Here is a 16,573-nt window from a genome sequence, read left to right on the forward strand (position 1 = left end):
TCTGTTTAATAATGTATTTAAAATACTACCTGAGTACTTAGTCTTTCTGACTTACTTAAAATGGAATTTTTAGTTTTGTTTTATATTTTGTTGAAAATATTATTAATTACTATCTTGCTTTAATTCTTATTATAACTTTTTCAGATCTTCAATTTTCTTTCCTTGACTTTAAATCCTTTGGAAGGAAAGCTTCACCAGCTCACTAAAGAAGAGTCCATTTGTAAACTATTGAGAACAGATTCTGATAAAGAAAAAAATCACATATTTAGGTAACAGCATGTTTTTTTTCAATACCTGTAAATGAGTAAAAATTGTGTGTTTTTGTTACTTATAGTAAAGTGATGGCATTTAAAATGTACAATATTTTAAACTTTTATGAGTATTTTAAAATACTACTTGGAAATGTATGAGTTTTAAGTGTTTGGTTCTCCAGAATTTTAGAAAAGTTTTATATATATGTATTAACATATATATAAAGAGAATTATTTTTTACTTTAAATAAAATATGAACAGTACACTTTATTTCTAAAAGGTTCTAAGGTTATAGTTTTGTTAATGTTCAAACTAGATTGCACTTTGCTTTCTAATTCTTTACAGCAGATTTCTGATTTTATAAGCTAAAAATAAAAATACATTCTCCCCCCACCCTGAACACAGTTGTTCAATACATGGCCACAACATTATTCTCTACTTACCTACATTTTTAAATTGTTAGTAAATTTTTACTTCCTGCAATTAAAGAGATTTTCATGTCCAGAGCTCTTATAAGGAATACAGTTTCCCCGTGAACATTCTGGGGGTTGGGGATGCTGACTGTCCCCCTTAGAATGACTGTATCCAAGGTTCCTCCATATCTGCAGTTCCACATCCGTGAATTCACATCCATGACTGTATTTACTATTGAAAAAAATCCATGTATAAGTGGACCTGCGCAGTCCAAACTGTGTTGTTCCAGGGTTCATTGTATAAATATTGGCAAATATTTTCCTTCTTAGGAAAGATGAGTTTCATTTTACTATCACCATTTTCTCTGTTTACTTAAATCTTCTTTCAAGAAACATTTCTTATTCCTTTGTATAGCATAGATCAAATTTACAGATACAGGCATATTTCAGATATATTGGTGTATGGTTCCAAACTACCACAATAAAGCAAATATCATAATAAAGTGAGTTACACAAATTTTCAAGTCATATTTACACTATACTGTAGCCCAGGTGGCACTAGTGGTAAAGAATCCACCTGCCAAAGCAGGAGACCTAAGAGATACGGGTTCAGTCCCTGGATTGGGAAGATCCCCTGGAGGAGGGCACAGCACAGCATCCCACTCTAGTATTCTTGCCTGGAGAGTTCCATGGACGGGGAGCCTGGCAGGCTACAGTCCATAGGGTTGCAAAGAGTTGGACATGACTGAAGCGACTTAGCACACACGCATGTAGTCTATTAAAGTGTGCAACAGCATTCTGTCTACAAAAACAATGTTAAAAAAGTGAAAGTGTTCATCACTCAGTGGTGTCTGAGCCTTTGTGACCCTGTGGACCATAGCCTGCTAGGCTCCTTGGTCCATGGCATTCTCCAGAAATACTGGAGTGGGTAGCCATTCCCTTCTCCAGGGGACCTTCCTACCCAGGGGTTTAACCCAGGTTTCCCACATTGCTGGGAGATTCTTTACTATCTGAGCTACCAGCGCCCCACAAAAACAATGTACACATATTAATTTAAAATGCTTTATTTCTAAAAAATGTTAACCATCATCTGAGCCTTCAGCAAGCTGTAACAGCAATATCAAAGATCACCATAACAAACATAATAATAATGATAAAGTTTGAAATACTTCATGTAGTACAAAAGTGTGACAGATACACAAAATGAGCAAATGCCATTGAAGAAATGGCACCAATAGACTTGATTGAGAGGGTTGCCACAAACCTTCAGTTTATAAAAAACAAATGTTTGCAAGTAAAGCAATAAAAGCACAATAAAACAAGGTATACTTGTATATTCTACATAGACTCAATCATTCTTATCCTCTTTTGTGCACTAAAATATATATTTATTATTTGTACACTTATAGTCTGTTCTGAAATTGACATTGCTCTAAATATGTGTAGTTCATATACAGCATTTGGAGATCTGGAAATATTTTTACATGGTCTTGGACTTGAACATATGACAGATTTATTGAAGGTAAGATTTTGTATGAACTACAATGAACTGTGTATGCATGTTTATTTATTGATTAACATAACATTAATTCATAAGCATGGTTATGAAAGAGTGACAGATGCACTTTTCTCCATAACTTATAGTACATCCCATTTTAAACTTGGAAGCATTTTGAAAATGTATTATAAAAATTTACAGAAATTAGAATCAGGATCTTACCCACTTCTCATAGCTTTGCAGAATTCCATGTACACATATGCCTTTAGCGTGTTTTTGCAATTGCCGGTCGTCCTGTATAGAATATTAGGAGCAGCAAGATTTTAAACTAAACAAACCTGATATAGGATTCTTGCTGTAATGATTATTAACTGAAATGTGTTGCTTTAATCTCTTTTATTTCTGTAAGAATGGTAATACCTAGTGTAGGAGTGTCCTAGATATTATATTAGATCGTATGACAAGCACTGTTGTTGGTATTTTAAGCATGCATTATGGTGTTTGCATCGATAACAGTTCTCAGCCATTAAACTGATGATGTAGCAATAAAGCACTGTTTTAGATAGGCTCTCCCTAGGAATGTGCACATTCGATTAGGTTGTTTGTTGTTTAGAATTGGGTTTCACTCTACAGTGTTGAAACTTCCTATTTGAGAATTATTTAATAAACTAAATGTTATTGATTGTTAAATCTTATACAGTTAAAAATTTTGACTACTCATAAAACATAATTTCTATCAAATTTTATAGAGCTATTTTTTATGTAAGCAGGTAAAAGTTGTAACAGTTTTTTTACTCTGGAAAACTACTTTTATGTATGCTTTTTCAGTCATTGTACATATTATTACACTTACTGCCATCTACCCAGGAATACAGCTGTACATCTGCATATGCTGTATCCTCTAGAAAGCTGAAAGTTATTTGGCAGGGTAGCATATAACTGACTAACTTATGTGTATACTTGCCTACTTCCCCTTCAACTATTTCACTTATATTGAAGGTGGCATTTTTTCCTTTTTTCTACAGGAAAGGGAAATAACTTTAAGACATCTTTTGACCATGAGGAAAGATGAGCTTGCAAAGGTTAGTATCAATTTCAAAAACCCCAGACATTATCTTTCATAGTTTTAATATTTTGGATCCTTTCATTTTCTATTTTAAAAATCTTACAGCTATAGACTGTGAGTTATCTTTTTCTAGGTTCCTCATTAGATATGCTTTGGATAACCATATCTAAAATTTTCTATTACAGTATTAAGCTGCCTCAATATTTGAAAACTTAAAGTTGGTATTTTTTTCCTTCATATTAGTTATGACATCTCAACTAAAACTGGTGCTATGTTTCTAAATATGAAATAGATTTATAAAACCATATAAAACAGATTACTCAGAAATAAGAGGTGGTTTTTTATACATGTGGGTATAAAAATGTATTGTTCAAATACTGTCTTTTGCTAGGTTCTCAAATGATCAGTTATTTTGACATCAACTATTACACATTGGAAACTTGAAATCTTTAGCATCACTGAAAATCAAACCATACTACATAGATAAATCCAGTATAGAAAATTTAGTTAATACTAAAGGTAGAACACAGGCAAAAAGAAGACTTAATTCTCACTTAATTACTGATAATATTTTGTAGGGAAAATTGTTTTACTATGATTTTCTGGAAAGATTATATTGTATATTAAAATCTAGTCATTTGTTTTTAGAATCCATCACATTGTTATGTAAAATAAAAAATTTACTGTACTCACTATGTATCTAAATATTTTACTGATGTAACTTTGTCAGTCCAATTACAAGCAAATTTGTATATTTTTCAGTGTGATTTTTTTCAATATGCATTGTTTTTCAAGACGAGAATTAATCAGGTAGATCTTGTTCAGTAATTTCAAATTTTATACAAGTATGACTACCTTGGGGCTTCCTTGTGGCTCAGCTGGCTAAAGAATCCGCCTGCAATGCTGGAGACCTGGGTTTGATCCCTGGGTTGGGAAGATCCCCTGGAGAAGGGAAAGGCTACCCACTCCAGTATACTGGCCTGGAGAATTCCATGGACTGTATAGTCTATGGGGTCACAAAGAGTCGGACTCAACTGAGCAACTTTCACTTCACTTCTTCATGACTACCTTACTGCACCTTGAAATCATTTCTGCTTAGAATGGAATTACCAGTAGAGATCAGCAGAAAATTATGGCTGCCCTTAAAGAACTGGAAGTAGAAGAGATAAAATTTGGAGAATTACCTGAAGTGGCAAAGATGGAAATCAGGTAAAGTTAACATTGGTTTACATTAATACGGTTTAGAACCACCTTTCCTTTTTAGTTGAATTTTTATAATGTCTGAGTAGTTATTTTACTTGATACCATCATTTTTCTAGAGATATGGGTAGTTCAATTTGCTATATACTGTATTCTGAGATAGAGAGTACTTTACAAGGTAGGTTTTACCAATGCCAAGAAGCAAAACAGTGCATTTTCTTAATTCACATAGAAATATTTTTGTTTTATTTTTTCATTACATTTTGTTAAACAAGCTATTTAAAAGATCTTGCGTTTTTCATAGTGTAGCTCTTAACTCTCTTTAAATCATTTTAGTGTCAAGTTGAAAATTTAAAGGTAATATTTTTGCTTATGGCAATAAAAAAGTGTTTCTCATGTAGCTCAGCTCTATTTTCAGCCTTAATGATTTATGAAATTATGTTATCTATATAAAGTTCCTTTTTAATATTATAAACTTGTCAAGCACTGATTATTAGTAATATTAGTAATTAAAATTATCTTGAAAATAATCGTGTTTGATTTTTTAAACATATTGTACAATATTAAATGATTTTTTTTAACTTTTTATTTGAATTAATTATAGATTCACAATAAATTGCAGAGAAGTATAGGAGTGTTCTACGCACCCTTCTTCACCCATTCTTACCTGGTCTTACTATCTTGCCTAACTATAGTACACTAACAAAACCAGAACACTGACACTGATATAATTTACATAGCTTATTTGTGTTTCACTAGTTATACTTGTGCTCATTTGTGTGTGTGTGTGTGTCTCTATGCAATTTTATCATGTGTGTAGCTTCACATAACCACTGCTGCAATCAGTATAGATATACCATCACCACAAGGCTACCTCATACTGCCCCTTCATAACTCCCACCACCTCTCCCCCATCCCTAAAACTCCTCGCAATCAATAATTTGTTATCCATCTTTATAAAGATGTTATATCACGAACATTACATAAATGTAAATAGAGTCATACAGTATTTTTCCATTTTTTTAAATTTTTATTTTAATTGGAGGCTAATTACTTTACAATATTGTGGTGGTCTTTGCCATACATTCACATGAATCAGCCATGGGTGTACACGTGTTCCCCATCCTGACCCTCCCTCCCACCTCCCTTCCCATCCCATCCCTCAGGGTCATCCCAGTGCACAGCCCTGCACACCCTGCCTCATGCATCGAACCTGGAGTATTTTTCCCATTTTTGTCTTTTTTTCTATCAGCCTAATTTCCCTGAGGTTCATCCAAGTTACAGGCTATAAAATATAACACATAAAAGTGCAGTAGTAGCATCACTAGGATAGCCTGCCTAAAACTAACATTACAACTATGAGAAACAAACACAGGAATAGTAAGTTTCCATACCATTTTAGAATTCAGAGAAGTCTTCTAGGGAATAATTTAGATGATCCATATTTCTTTAAAAATGTTATTGTAAAATTATTTACCTTTCTTTAACTATACCTCCTTATAAAAAGATGATCTATATTCAAAATTATGTCTCATCACTGTTTCAAAATAACCACAACTCTTGAATATGTAAGTACATTGTAAAGGATTTCAGTTGTGATGATGACTTAAATCAGAAAACCTTGAATGTTTTTGTTCATTGTCTTTTTTAATGTATTGCTTCTATGAAGGAATATTCTAAGTTCTACATGACTGAATTGCAAATTAAAAATTTAATATAATTTATTTATAGGATGTCAGAGTTGCCTCTTTGAATTTTCACTGTGAGGCTTAATAGATTTAAAGAATGTAAAGAATCCTGAATGGTTCACATATTAACTGCTAAATTTTTTAAAAAATAAAACTAGCAGACATATATTTCAGGAATTTGACCTTGTTATTAAATCATAGACTTTGTTTACATGCTGTTATGGAAAAGGTTTTACTTTCCATTTGTTCAAAGTCATTCTTTAAAGAAGAAATTAGTCATCAAGTCATAAGAAAACTAACAGCAGGAAAAGTTGAACTGATTGATTATAATCTTCTGGTAATGTGACTTCAACAATTTAGCTACTGATATGTTTTAAAATACTTTTCTTCTATGTGTTCAATTTTATAAAATAGTCTGTTACAAGAGTACACATGCAGAGTACTTTTACTGTCTTCTACAGTTAGCCTTAATATGTTTTCAGAATTAGAGAATGCAATTTAAAAATACTGAGCACCATTTCATTACTACTTTGAGATATTTTTTGAACAGAAATAACTAAGTTTCACCCATGTCTTGACATTCTCAGCAGTTTCTGCCCAAACCTTTTCTCCAAGCCTGATATCTACTTGAATGTATCAAAGGCATCTCAAAATTATGCCTACTTAGAAAATGATTTCTCCTTCAAAAAAGAACTGTATAGATGCAAATTTTCACATAAAAATACATTGTTCACATCCATGATTTATAACTATTCTAAACTTGGAAACTCCAAATATTTAACTTTAAGTGGATGGTTTGATTACATTACATCAATATAATAATTTTATTCTGACGCTTAAATTATTTTGAGACTTAATGTCACGGAAAAATACTCATAGTAATAGAAAAGGCAAATATAAAATGGAGTGTGAGTTATAATGCCAGTTGTATGTATGCATATGAGAAATACTTAGTTGCCTTATAATATTCTGGAAGAAAATAATACCAGTCATTATATTTGTGTGATTAAAGTATTGGTTATTTTAATTTTTCTAAATAGTCTACAGTGAGCACATGGTTCTTCCATTTGGAGTACCTGTATTTTGGGAGAAAATGGATACAAGTTTTATGTATGGCTGATTCCCTTCACTGTTCATCTGAAACTATCACAACATTGTTTGTTAATCGACTATACCCAAATACAAAATAAAATGTATAAAGTATAAATTTTGTCCTCATCCTTAACTTCAAAATTTTTTAATGTGGCCTACTGGTTCAGTCAACTTACACTTTTTGTGCTGCAGTAACAAATAACTTCTAAATCTAAATTGACTTATAGTAACAAAATTTATTTCTTGATCAGAAATATGATCCATCTATATCATGGATCAGCTGCAGTGAATCTCTGCCTTATTATTCTGCAAATAGGCTGGAGAAACAGCCCCACCTCAGATATGCCAGTCTTGTGGCAAAGAGAAAAGAGAGGTGGCAGAACCAGTCAGTGGCTCTTAGAGCATCTGTTCAAAAATGACACAGTCACTTCCAGTCATATTTTATTTGCCAAAGCAAGTCATTGGCCAAGCCTCATGTCTTTGGGACATGAAATGTAATCCTCTGGCAGAGAGAGGCCTGGTAGTATCTGACTCAGTAGAAAGATACATAACAATTTGATCAAATAATATAGTCTACCATACCTATGCCATATCTGCTTATCTGGAATTCTTTTAAGTACAAAATTATCAGGTATTCCATGTAAAGGTATGTAGGTTGTACAGCTCTAGGGTGGGGGCTGGGCATCCATTCACACAGTGATGATAAAAGGCTTAAAAGTTGTGTTTTTTGTAACTTGCCTATCCATATTCAGTAGCCCTGAAAATTGTACATCACAAGAAAGGTATATATTTGCCTTTGATTCATTAAGACTATGTAATTTTGTTTATAATAGTGTTTGCTTATTTGAACTGTGGTCCTATTGTATTAGAATTTGTGTGTTTTTATTATAATAGATACCACTAAGTAACACTCCAGAAAGGTCATCTTACAAATTTTTCAACTTTTGATATTAATCATCTTCCTAAATTTTGTCATTCCATTGGAACATAATGTCTTATTTTTATTATAATTCCACATTTATTATCCATTTAAATTTTCATTTTTTCTTTTTCTTTGATATCCTTTCTATTAGCTTGTGTTAGTTTCTTTGTAGGTTTCACAATAAGCTGGCTTCTGTCTTTGAAACTAATCATCAGTGTCTCTTCATTGTCAGAATTAGTTGATTAATCCTGATTATTTAACATGCTTGACTTTTCCCCTCCATCTTGAATCTATTCCATTCTTTACCTTTCATAACATAAATTACTCCTGATTTTCTTTTTCTCAGGCTACTTTTACTTTGATAGCTTTTTTTCTTATACCCATATCAATTCATCCATCTTCACAATATGTCACTTTTTTCTTGGTGGCCTTCTCCATCATCAGTGTTTTGATTTCTATTGGTTAGCAAATTATAGACACTTCTAATACTTCTGTTGTTTGTGCCTATATTCACTGTTGAAGGTAATACTGAAATTCTTTTAAAGGTTAGTGAAAATAAAGATGTAATTTTTCCCCATATAAGTTCACCAGATCCTTGAATTCTTTGTAGCCTCATGAGTTAGTCTGTGGACTCCAGGATAAGTACCTACAAGACTGACATTTTCTACTACTTACTGATCACTGCACCTACATGACTCATATCATTGCTATCATCAACATTATTAAGTTTATTTGAATGCCATCTATGTACTAGATTAAATACTATGTGCTTTTCATATAGTATCTCCTAAGTCCTTCTTCCCTGGTGGTCAGCTAGAAAAGAATCCACCTGCAATGCAGTTCCTGGATTGGGAAGATCCCCTGGAGAAGGAATAGATGACCCATTCCAGTATTCTGGACTGGAGAATTCCATGGACTATAGAGTTGCAAAGAGTTGGACACAACTGAGCGACTTTCACTTTTCAGTCCTCCTGAGTGTCCTGTTATTTCAGTTCTAGAGATATGGCAATATTTGGCTGAAGATTAGGTTTGCCCAAGATCATAAAGCTGTGGAAGTTGTATTCAAACTCAGGGTTTCCTGATGCTAGTCTATATTCTTAATTATTATGCTATATTGTTTTCTCTTTACCCCACTTATTTCTTTACTGCTGCTGCTGCTAAGTCACTTCAGTCGTGTCCGACTCTGTGCGACCCCATAGACGGCAGCCGACCAGGCTCCGCCGTCCCTGGGATTCTCCAGGCAAGAACACTGGAGTGGGTTGCCATTTCCTTCTCCAATGTGTGAAAGTGAAAAGTGAAAGTGAAGTCACTCAGTCGTGTCCGACTAGTAGCGACCCCATGGACTGCAGCCCACCAGGCTCCTCTGTCCATGCAATTTTCTAGGCAAGAGTACTGGAGTGGCTTGCCATTGCCTTCTCCGTTATTTCTTTACTACCCACCCCCAAATTCACTTCCCTGCTTGGTAGTGCCAGTTTCCACTGAAACAAAGGAAGTTAGAATCACCCTAGACCTTTCCTTTCCTTTTACATGCAGTCCATCACCAAGTTTTTCAGTTTATTCTCCTGAACATTTCTTAAACTATCTCCTAATTATTCTCTGTACTTCCCCTTTTGTTTTCCTTTTAATCCACACCATACCCCAAATAAACTCTCATACAAAAGTCTGATTTTCTACTTCCCTATTTAAAGTCCCTTAGAAACTGTACATCATCCAGAAAATAATATTCCATTCCTTAGCATGTCACAAAAGTTCCTTACATAAATGATGCCATATAACCTCTTTTTTTATGACTTTCACATGATTGTGCTTTAGTTATACTTTCAGTTCAGTCGCTCAGTCATGTCCTACTCTTTGTGACCCCATGAATCACAGCACGCCAGGCCTCCCTGTCCATCACCAACTCCCGGAGTTCACTCAAACTCATGTCCATCAAGTCGGTGATGCCATCCAGCCATCTCATTCTCTGTCATCCCCTTCTCCTCCCACCCCCAGTCCTTTCCAGCATCAGAGTCTTTTCCAGTGAGTCAGCTCGTCGCATGAGGTGGCCAAAGTATTGCAGTTTCAGCTTTAGCATCAGTCCTTCCAATGAACACCCAGGATTGATCTCCTTTAGAATGGACTGGTTGGATCTCCTTGCAGTCCAAGGGACTCTCAAGAGTCTTCTCCAGCACCACAGTTCAAAAGCATCAATTCTTCGGCGATCAGCTTTCTTCACAGTCCAACTCTCACATCCATACATGACCACTGGAAAAACCATAGTCTTGACTAGACAGACCTTTGTTGGCAAAGTAATGTCTCTGCTTTTTAATACTTTGGAGACCTCCTAACCCCATACTTCCACACCTGCTATTCTCTCCATCCAGAATCTCTTCTCTTCCTATGTACTTGACAAGCTTATTTTTAAGCTCCAGACTCAGTTCAAGTATGAACTCTCTGAAACATTACTAAATCCCTATTCCCAGTCATACTGTTGTTGCAACCCTGTGGACTGTAGCCCCTCTGGTCTCCTGTGTACACAGGATTTCTCAGGCAAGAGTATTGGAGTGGGTTACCATTTCCTTCTCCAGGGCTCTGATCTTCCTGACCCAAGGGTCAAACCCACATATTGAGCTACCAGGGAAGATGCCTCATTCCAACTTATGCTAGGTTCATTATCTCTTGAATTTTAGGTATCTCAACTGTAGACTACTGTTAATAACATATACCTTACAGGAGCTGTTGGAAGAAATTTAAAAAATAATAAGTGTAAAATCAAATGCAGTGCCTTCACATAATAGACACTCAAATACTGGGACTTTTATGTTCGTCTTCAAATGTCCCTGTGAATAATTAGGTTATAATAGTAGGTCTGCCTCTCATCCTGAATGTTGAGATCTTCAAGATTGGACACTTGGTTTCCTTTGTATGCTTAATGTCTATTTCATCTGCTAATACAAATTTACTATTCTACAGATATGTTTTAAAGAATATAATAAATGTTATGACTTAACAGTGAATAACTAGCTAAGTAAAATGGAGTAAATTGCTCATATCAGTGATTCCTATTTGTTTATTTCCTCTCTTTAGTGGTGATGAGTTCCTCAACTTTCTTCTGAAATTAAACAAACAGTGTGGCCATTTAATAACAGCTGTACAGAACATTATTACCGAGTTGCCTGTAAATTCTCACAAGGTATTCTACAAAAATTATTAAGTGAAGAAAAATATAAATGCAAATAACATTACAGATAAGTTAATGATAATTCAGTAAATAATAATGATCTACTAAAACTGTATCTTCTACAAAATCACATAAGATCTAAATAAGTCAATTTATTTAATATTACTTTTTATATGAAGTAATTGAAAAATTAATGTTCTAGCCCTCAAGAAAAAAAATCAGACCATAAAGTAAATTGATTTGTGTACTAAACTCACCATTTGTTCTTAAAGGGAATTTAATTGTTTAAAATATAAAGTGACAGGAGACCCAAGTGAAAGTTGAAATAAAAGTATGTTGAGTATTATTAAAAATCATATCAATATAAGGATTTTTTAATGAAAGAAATTTTAAATAGAGAAAGTGTAAGTGACCTGTTAAAGCAAACTTGTTTTTTTGTTTTCATGTGATTTAGTTTTAGCTATTTGTATGTAGTGAAAAATATTTAATGCATTTGTTTTACAATGATTTTTGTATAATACTGATATGGAAATCATGTCATTCTTCAAATCTTCATGACTTTATTTATTCACCATAAATATTATTACTAATATTAGTTTCCATAGTTACATGTACATGTATTTAATAAATGCATTCAGGAAACTGATTCAATTATTTGTATAAAATTACTCAGTTCTTTTGGTGTCAGGATTTACCCTGATAAAAAAAATGCTTCTCAGTTATATAATTTAACGTTTCATATTATTGTATAAATTTTGTAGATATGAAGTTGTGAAAAGTTATTTCCCATTGTTAAAATGTAACTTTTGAAAATATTAACAGATAGTACTAGAATGGGCTTCTCCCCGGAATTTTACTTCAGTTTGTGAAGAACTGGTTAGTAATGTTGAAGATTTGCGTGAAGAGGTCTGCAAACTGAAAGACTTAATTCAGAAGGTATCTATTTAAAATTTAAAAGGGGAAAAATTATTTACAGCACAATATGTTAGACAGTGAGGGCTTCACTGATGGCTCAAATGGTAAAAAATGCCTACAGTGTGGGAGACCTAGGTTTGATCCCTGGGTTGGGAAGATCCCTTGGAAGAGAGCAACCCACTCCAGTATTCTTTCCTGGAGAATCCCCATGGACAGAGGAGCCTGGCAGGCTACTGTCCATGGGGTTGCAAAGAGTCAGACACCACTGAGCGACTAAGCACATGTTAGACAATGAAGCAATTCTGACAAGAGCAACTTAAGTTTCATTAGACAGATGGGAAAAGGACCATTTCCAAAGAAAGAAATTTACCTAGGAAAGACACTTTGTTGGTCATTAATGAAATGCATACTGAAATAATAATGATATATCATTTTCATCCTATAAATTAGCAGGGAATGTATTACCCTACTCATTACTGGTTATAGTTCACCAAACTAATATTTTCATGTAAGACTGATGTTAAAACAGCTTTCAAGAACAGTTTAGCAGGATGTGGCAAGGACTATAGAAATGTTTTTATCTTTCAATAATACTAGTCGAATGATTCCAAAATTGTTTGTGCTGGAAGTATAGTATACTAAGAAAATGATTTAATAAATTATGATATGGCCATTTGTCATAATGGTATGCAGCCAGTTGAAAAATATAATGAAAAGCAAATATCAACTTGTTAAAGACAAAATGTTGTATTTCTAATTTTTATTTATGTGTAAATATAAAAAATTACCAAAAATTAAATGTTTATTCACTCTGTTAATGAGGTAGGGTTGTAGATGAAATATTCCTTCTATTTTCTAGACTTTTTATAATATTGGGTTGGCCAAAAAACTCGTTCAAGGTTTTTCCATATGATGTAACTGAAAAACCCACACGGATTTTTTGCCAACCCAGTATCTTTTAAATTTAACTTTTTAAAAGAGTGTGGGCTTTTTTTGGTTCTTGTTTCTGTACTCATATAGAAGTATATATCTTGGTTTAAGGACAGGTGATTTTCCCCCTGTTTAAGAAAACTGAGTATAACAAAATCTAAGCTGGTAAAATAGAGAACTCTGTTGAAGGTAGATAATAAAAGAAAACACTTTCACTTTACTAAAGAACTCACTTTGAGTTCTCCAAGTCTAATAAATATATTTGGTATCTAAAAAGTTTTTGTGAAATATCTGATGTGAACATCAGATTATGCATTAAATTTTCATAGTTTCATCCCATAATCGTTTAATATTTTCATTAATATTTTATCAAAAAGGTTATTTTCCTCAAAATAACTTTATACATATTCCAGGTAATTTGTCATTCTAGCTATTAACATATTTTCAGTCAAAAGGAGTCTTGTTAAAAACTGAGCAGAAAATTGAAGCAAATTCTGCAAAATTATAGGAGAATAAAAACATGTAAAATAGGGCAAATGAACAATATAGTTCAAAGTTTTTGTAGACAATAACTCCTTCCCAGAGAAAGACATCTTAGTGGTGTTATCTCTGACATTTATTCATTCAGCAAACTTGAATGCCTGTTGTATGTCAGGCAACTGTGCTGCTGCTGCTGCTAAGTCGCTTCAGTCGTGTCCGACTCTGTGCGACCCCACTGACGGCAGCCCGCCAGGCTCCCCCGTCCCTGGGATTCTCCAGGCAAGAGCACTGGAGGGGGCTGCCAAATTATGCTCTCTACTTCTGCTTTTGTGTTTCTTTAAGCCACTCCACTCCCCAGATAAACCTTCTCATGCAAAAATATGATTTTATACTTTCTGAACTTGATGACAACATGAAAATTATAGCACCATTCATCTTTATCCATCATCCAGAAAAATTGAAGGGAAATGGTATTGATTTTACTTATTAGCATGGTGTTTTTCATGGGGTCCAAGGGAAATTTGGAAGGATTTATGTAGAACTTTCTGCAAAGCATGAACTTTTCATGTTTAGTGTAAGATATTCCCTAAGACATCTTTGTCTCAGGATTGGTAATTATTTTCTCCAAGATGAACTAAAAACATTTGGAGGGAGAGTAGATAGAGGAGTAAGATGGAATTAGAGAGATCAGATTTTTCCTAAAGGGGTGAAAAAGTTACTGCTTTCAAGTTTAACTCTGATTCTAAAACAGAAACAGTTGAGTCAGGTACAATAATATTTATTTTAATAATGTATACCTATAGAGAAATTTTTCAGCTTTCTTTAGCTAAGTGAAAGGTCTTTTTTCTTTGGTCTTTCCTACCTTGAATCTATACATTTCTATATAAGGACTAGCCTTGAAAACATATTTATTGGTTCATAATAACAATAGATATAATTCTTTGGGCAGGAAAGTCTTAATTCTGCAGCAAGCTAGTGCATTGGTTTTTTTTTTTTTTTTTTGAATTAGTCTTAAACAAGCAATAATCACCAAAATAAGATTTTATTTAAAAAACTATGAGGACTTCCAGGTTTGGGAGTATGCTATCATGCCTGTTAAACTTACAATATTTTAAGAGTTTACCAATAATAACAAAGGATTTTTTTAAAAAAGAAACATATGAGCTATCATAGATAAGTATATGGAGGTAACAGAGAGAGGGTGGGAGAGGTCAAGGCCAGACTCTCACACCACATCATTCTCTTTCAAACCAAGACGCGGACAGGCTCTTGTCAGAAAGGGTCATTCTAAGTAATTGGTTAATAAAAGGAATGACTGTCTCAGGAGTCAGTAAATGGAGCATCAGTGTCAAAAAGGAATCTGTTGCTGAATGAAGCCATTTGGAAGCTAGGCCAAGAATACAGTATTAATGAGATTGGCATTGAAGTCCATCTTCTACTATAAATTTAAAATTAATTTTGCAGGGTTCTTTAATTAAATATTTACACTGTAGATTTGAGAAGTAGTTATTTTTTCTAAGGTTCAAAGTATTTATGTCATCACTCCAGCACAGGATGTTTCCAGTAAATATCACTCTATAAATGTGCCTGATTCTTTTTATCTTTCAAGGATCTTCTGGTTTCTGCTTGTTCTCTCCCCCAACAACTAAACTATCTTCTCCGCACCCCACCCACCACACACACACACACACACACACACACACACACAAGTTGAGGGGACTTCTTTAGCAAGAAAGTTCTAATATGGAGGTGTAGAAGCTGACTGAGTCATGTAATTTCATTGCTGGAAAGCGCTAAAAGAACCACTGAAATGTTTGTTAACATTTGTTCCTGCAACTATATTTAAATAAAAGGTTATACTTCTAGCATTAGCATCGAATCTTCTAGTTTTTGGTGAATTTCATGTATTATAGGTATTCTATAAGAATGGTTTGCTTTTTTTCCTAAGAAATCAGGTGATATTTAATACGGAAGGAAAAAAAATGATTGTCATTCCTTAAAGGTAGAAACAGAAACTTTGACATTAAAGGAAATTTATCTCTTGACATAAAAATGTGATTTTAAAATGTAGTCATCTGTAGAAGCATTTATTTTTAATATAAAACTAATAATCTACTATAATCGGATCCTGGTTGAAGAAAAGACTATTTTTTAAGACTTTAAATCTTCCACGGGAATCTTGCATTTAGGTTACATCTAAATCAAGTGAATTAACATGGATATTTTGATACTTTTAAAAATCAAAGATATTTTTATTTTACTTTTTAAATCAAAGATATTTTTATTTTCAGTGTACTGTACATTAACTCTTCTTTTTTCCATACTAAACATTAGTTACAAAGTGAACGAGAAAATGATCCAACTCATATACCATCAATGGAAGAAGTATCTACATGGAATAGTAGTAGGATTTTGAAGAGGACGGTTATTACAGTATGCGGATTTGGATTTCTTCTTTTCATCTGCAAGCTAACTTTTCAGAGAAAATAACCCTAATATTTGTTTTGAATAACGTATGTGTTCCTTATTCAAATTACCTAAAAATGTTGCTTTTAACTATTTGTGACACACTGTAACTACACTTTTTGCCAGTACTCCATAGGAAGAATTATGATAGTATAGAGCAGAATGTTTTTCTTTAAAAAGTGGTTTGTCAGTTTGACTTGAAAATATAATTTGTTGTATTTTTATGTTAATTTTGATCAAGCAGTAAATTATAAGTGATTTTTAAGTTTGATCCTATCCTATGACTGTAAATCACATTCAAAATAAAAGTTTTATCTAATATTCTTTGACAATTTAAAAAAGTATGTTCATTTGTCACAGTGAATCTACAGAATTTGTAAAGTGTTCATAACAGTAGCTTTCTTTTAGTCCGTGTCTTCCCTTTCCATTATTATATAGTAAGGACTTTCTTATTTAGTTTTTTTAGTTATATATCATTATGTAGAAATTAG

General features: G+C 33.3%; 1 protein-coding gene across 1 annotated transcript in view; it reads left to right on the plus strand.

Annotated features, from left to right (window-relative positions):
- Positions 1–16,106, plus strand: part of ASZ1 (ankyrin repeat, SAM and basic leucine zipper domain containing 1) — a 71,979-nt gene extending 55,873 nt beyond the window's left edge. Inside the window, exons 7-13 of the mRNA XM_055420241.2 lie at positions 145–269; positions 2,112–2,187; positions 3,189–3,245; positions 4,329–4,438; positions 11,198–11,303; positions 12,114–12,227; positions 15,951–16,106. Coding sequence (XP_055276216.2) covers positions 145–269; positions 2,112–2,187; positions 3,189–3,245; positions 4,329–4,438; positions 11,198–11,303; positions 12,114–12,227; positions 15,951–16,106 — 744 coding nt within the window. The remainder of the gene's footprint in view (positions 1–144; positions 270–2,111; positions 2,188–3,188; positions 3,246–4,328; positions 4,439–11,197; positions 11,304–12,113; positions 12,228–15,950) is intronic.
- Positions 16,107–16,573: the final 467 nt, after the last annotated feature.

The sequence above is a fragment of the Moschus berezovskii genome, chromosome 3, assembly GCF_049115385.1.
Source record: "Moschus berezovskii isolate FMDL1 chromosome 3, NW_MosBer_1.0, whole genome shotgun sequence".
In the NCBI taxonomy this organism is placed as follows: Eukaryota; Metazoa; Chordata; class Mammalia; order Artiodactyla; family Moschidae; genus Moschus; species Moschus berezovskii.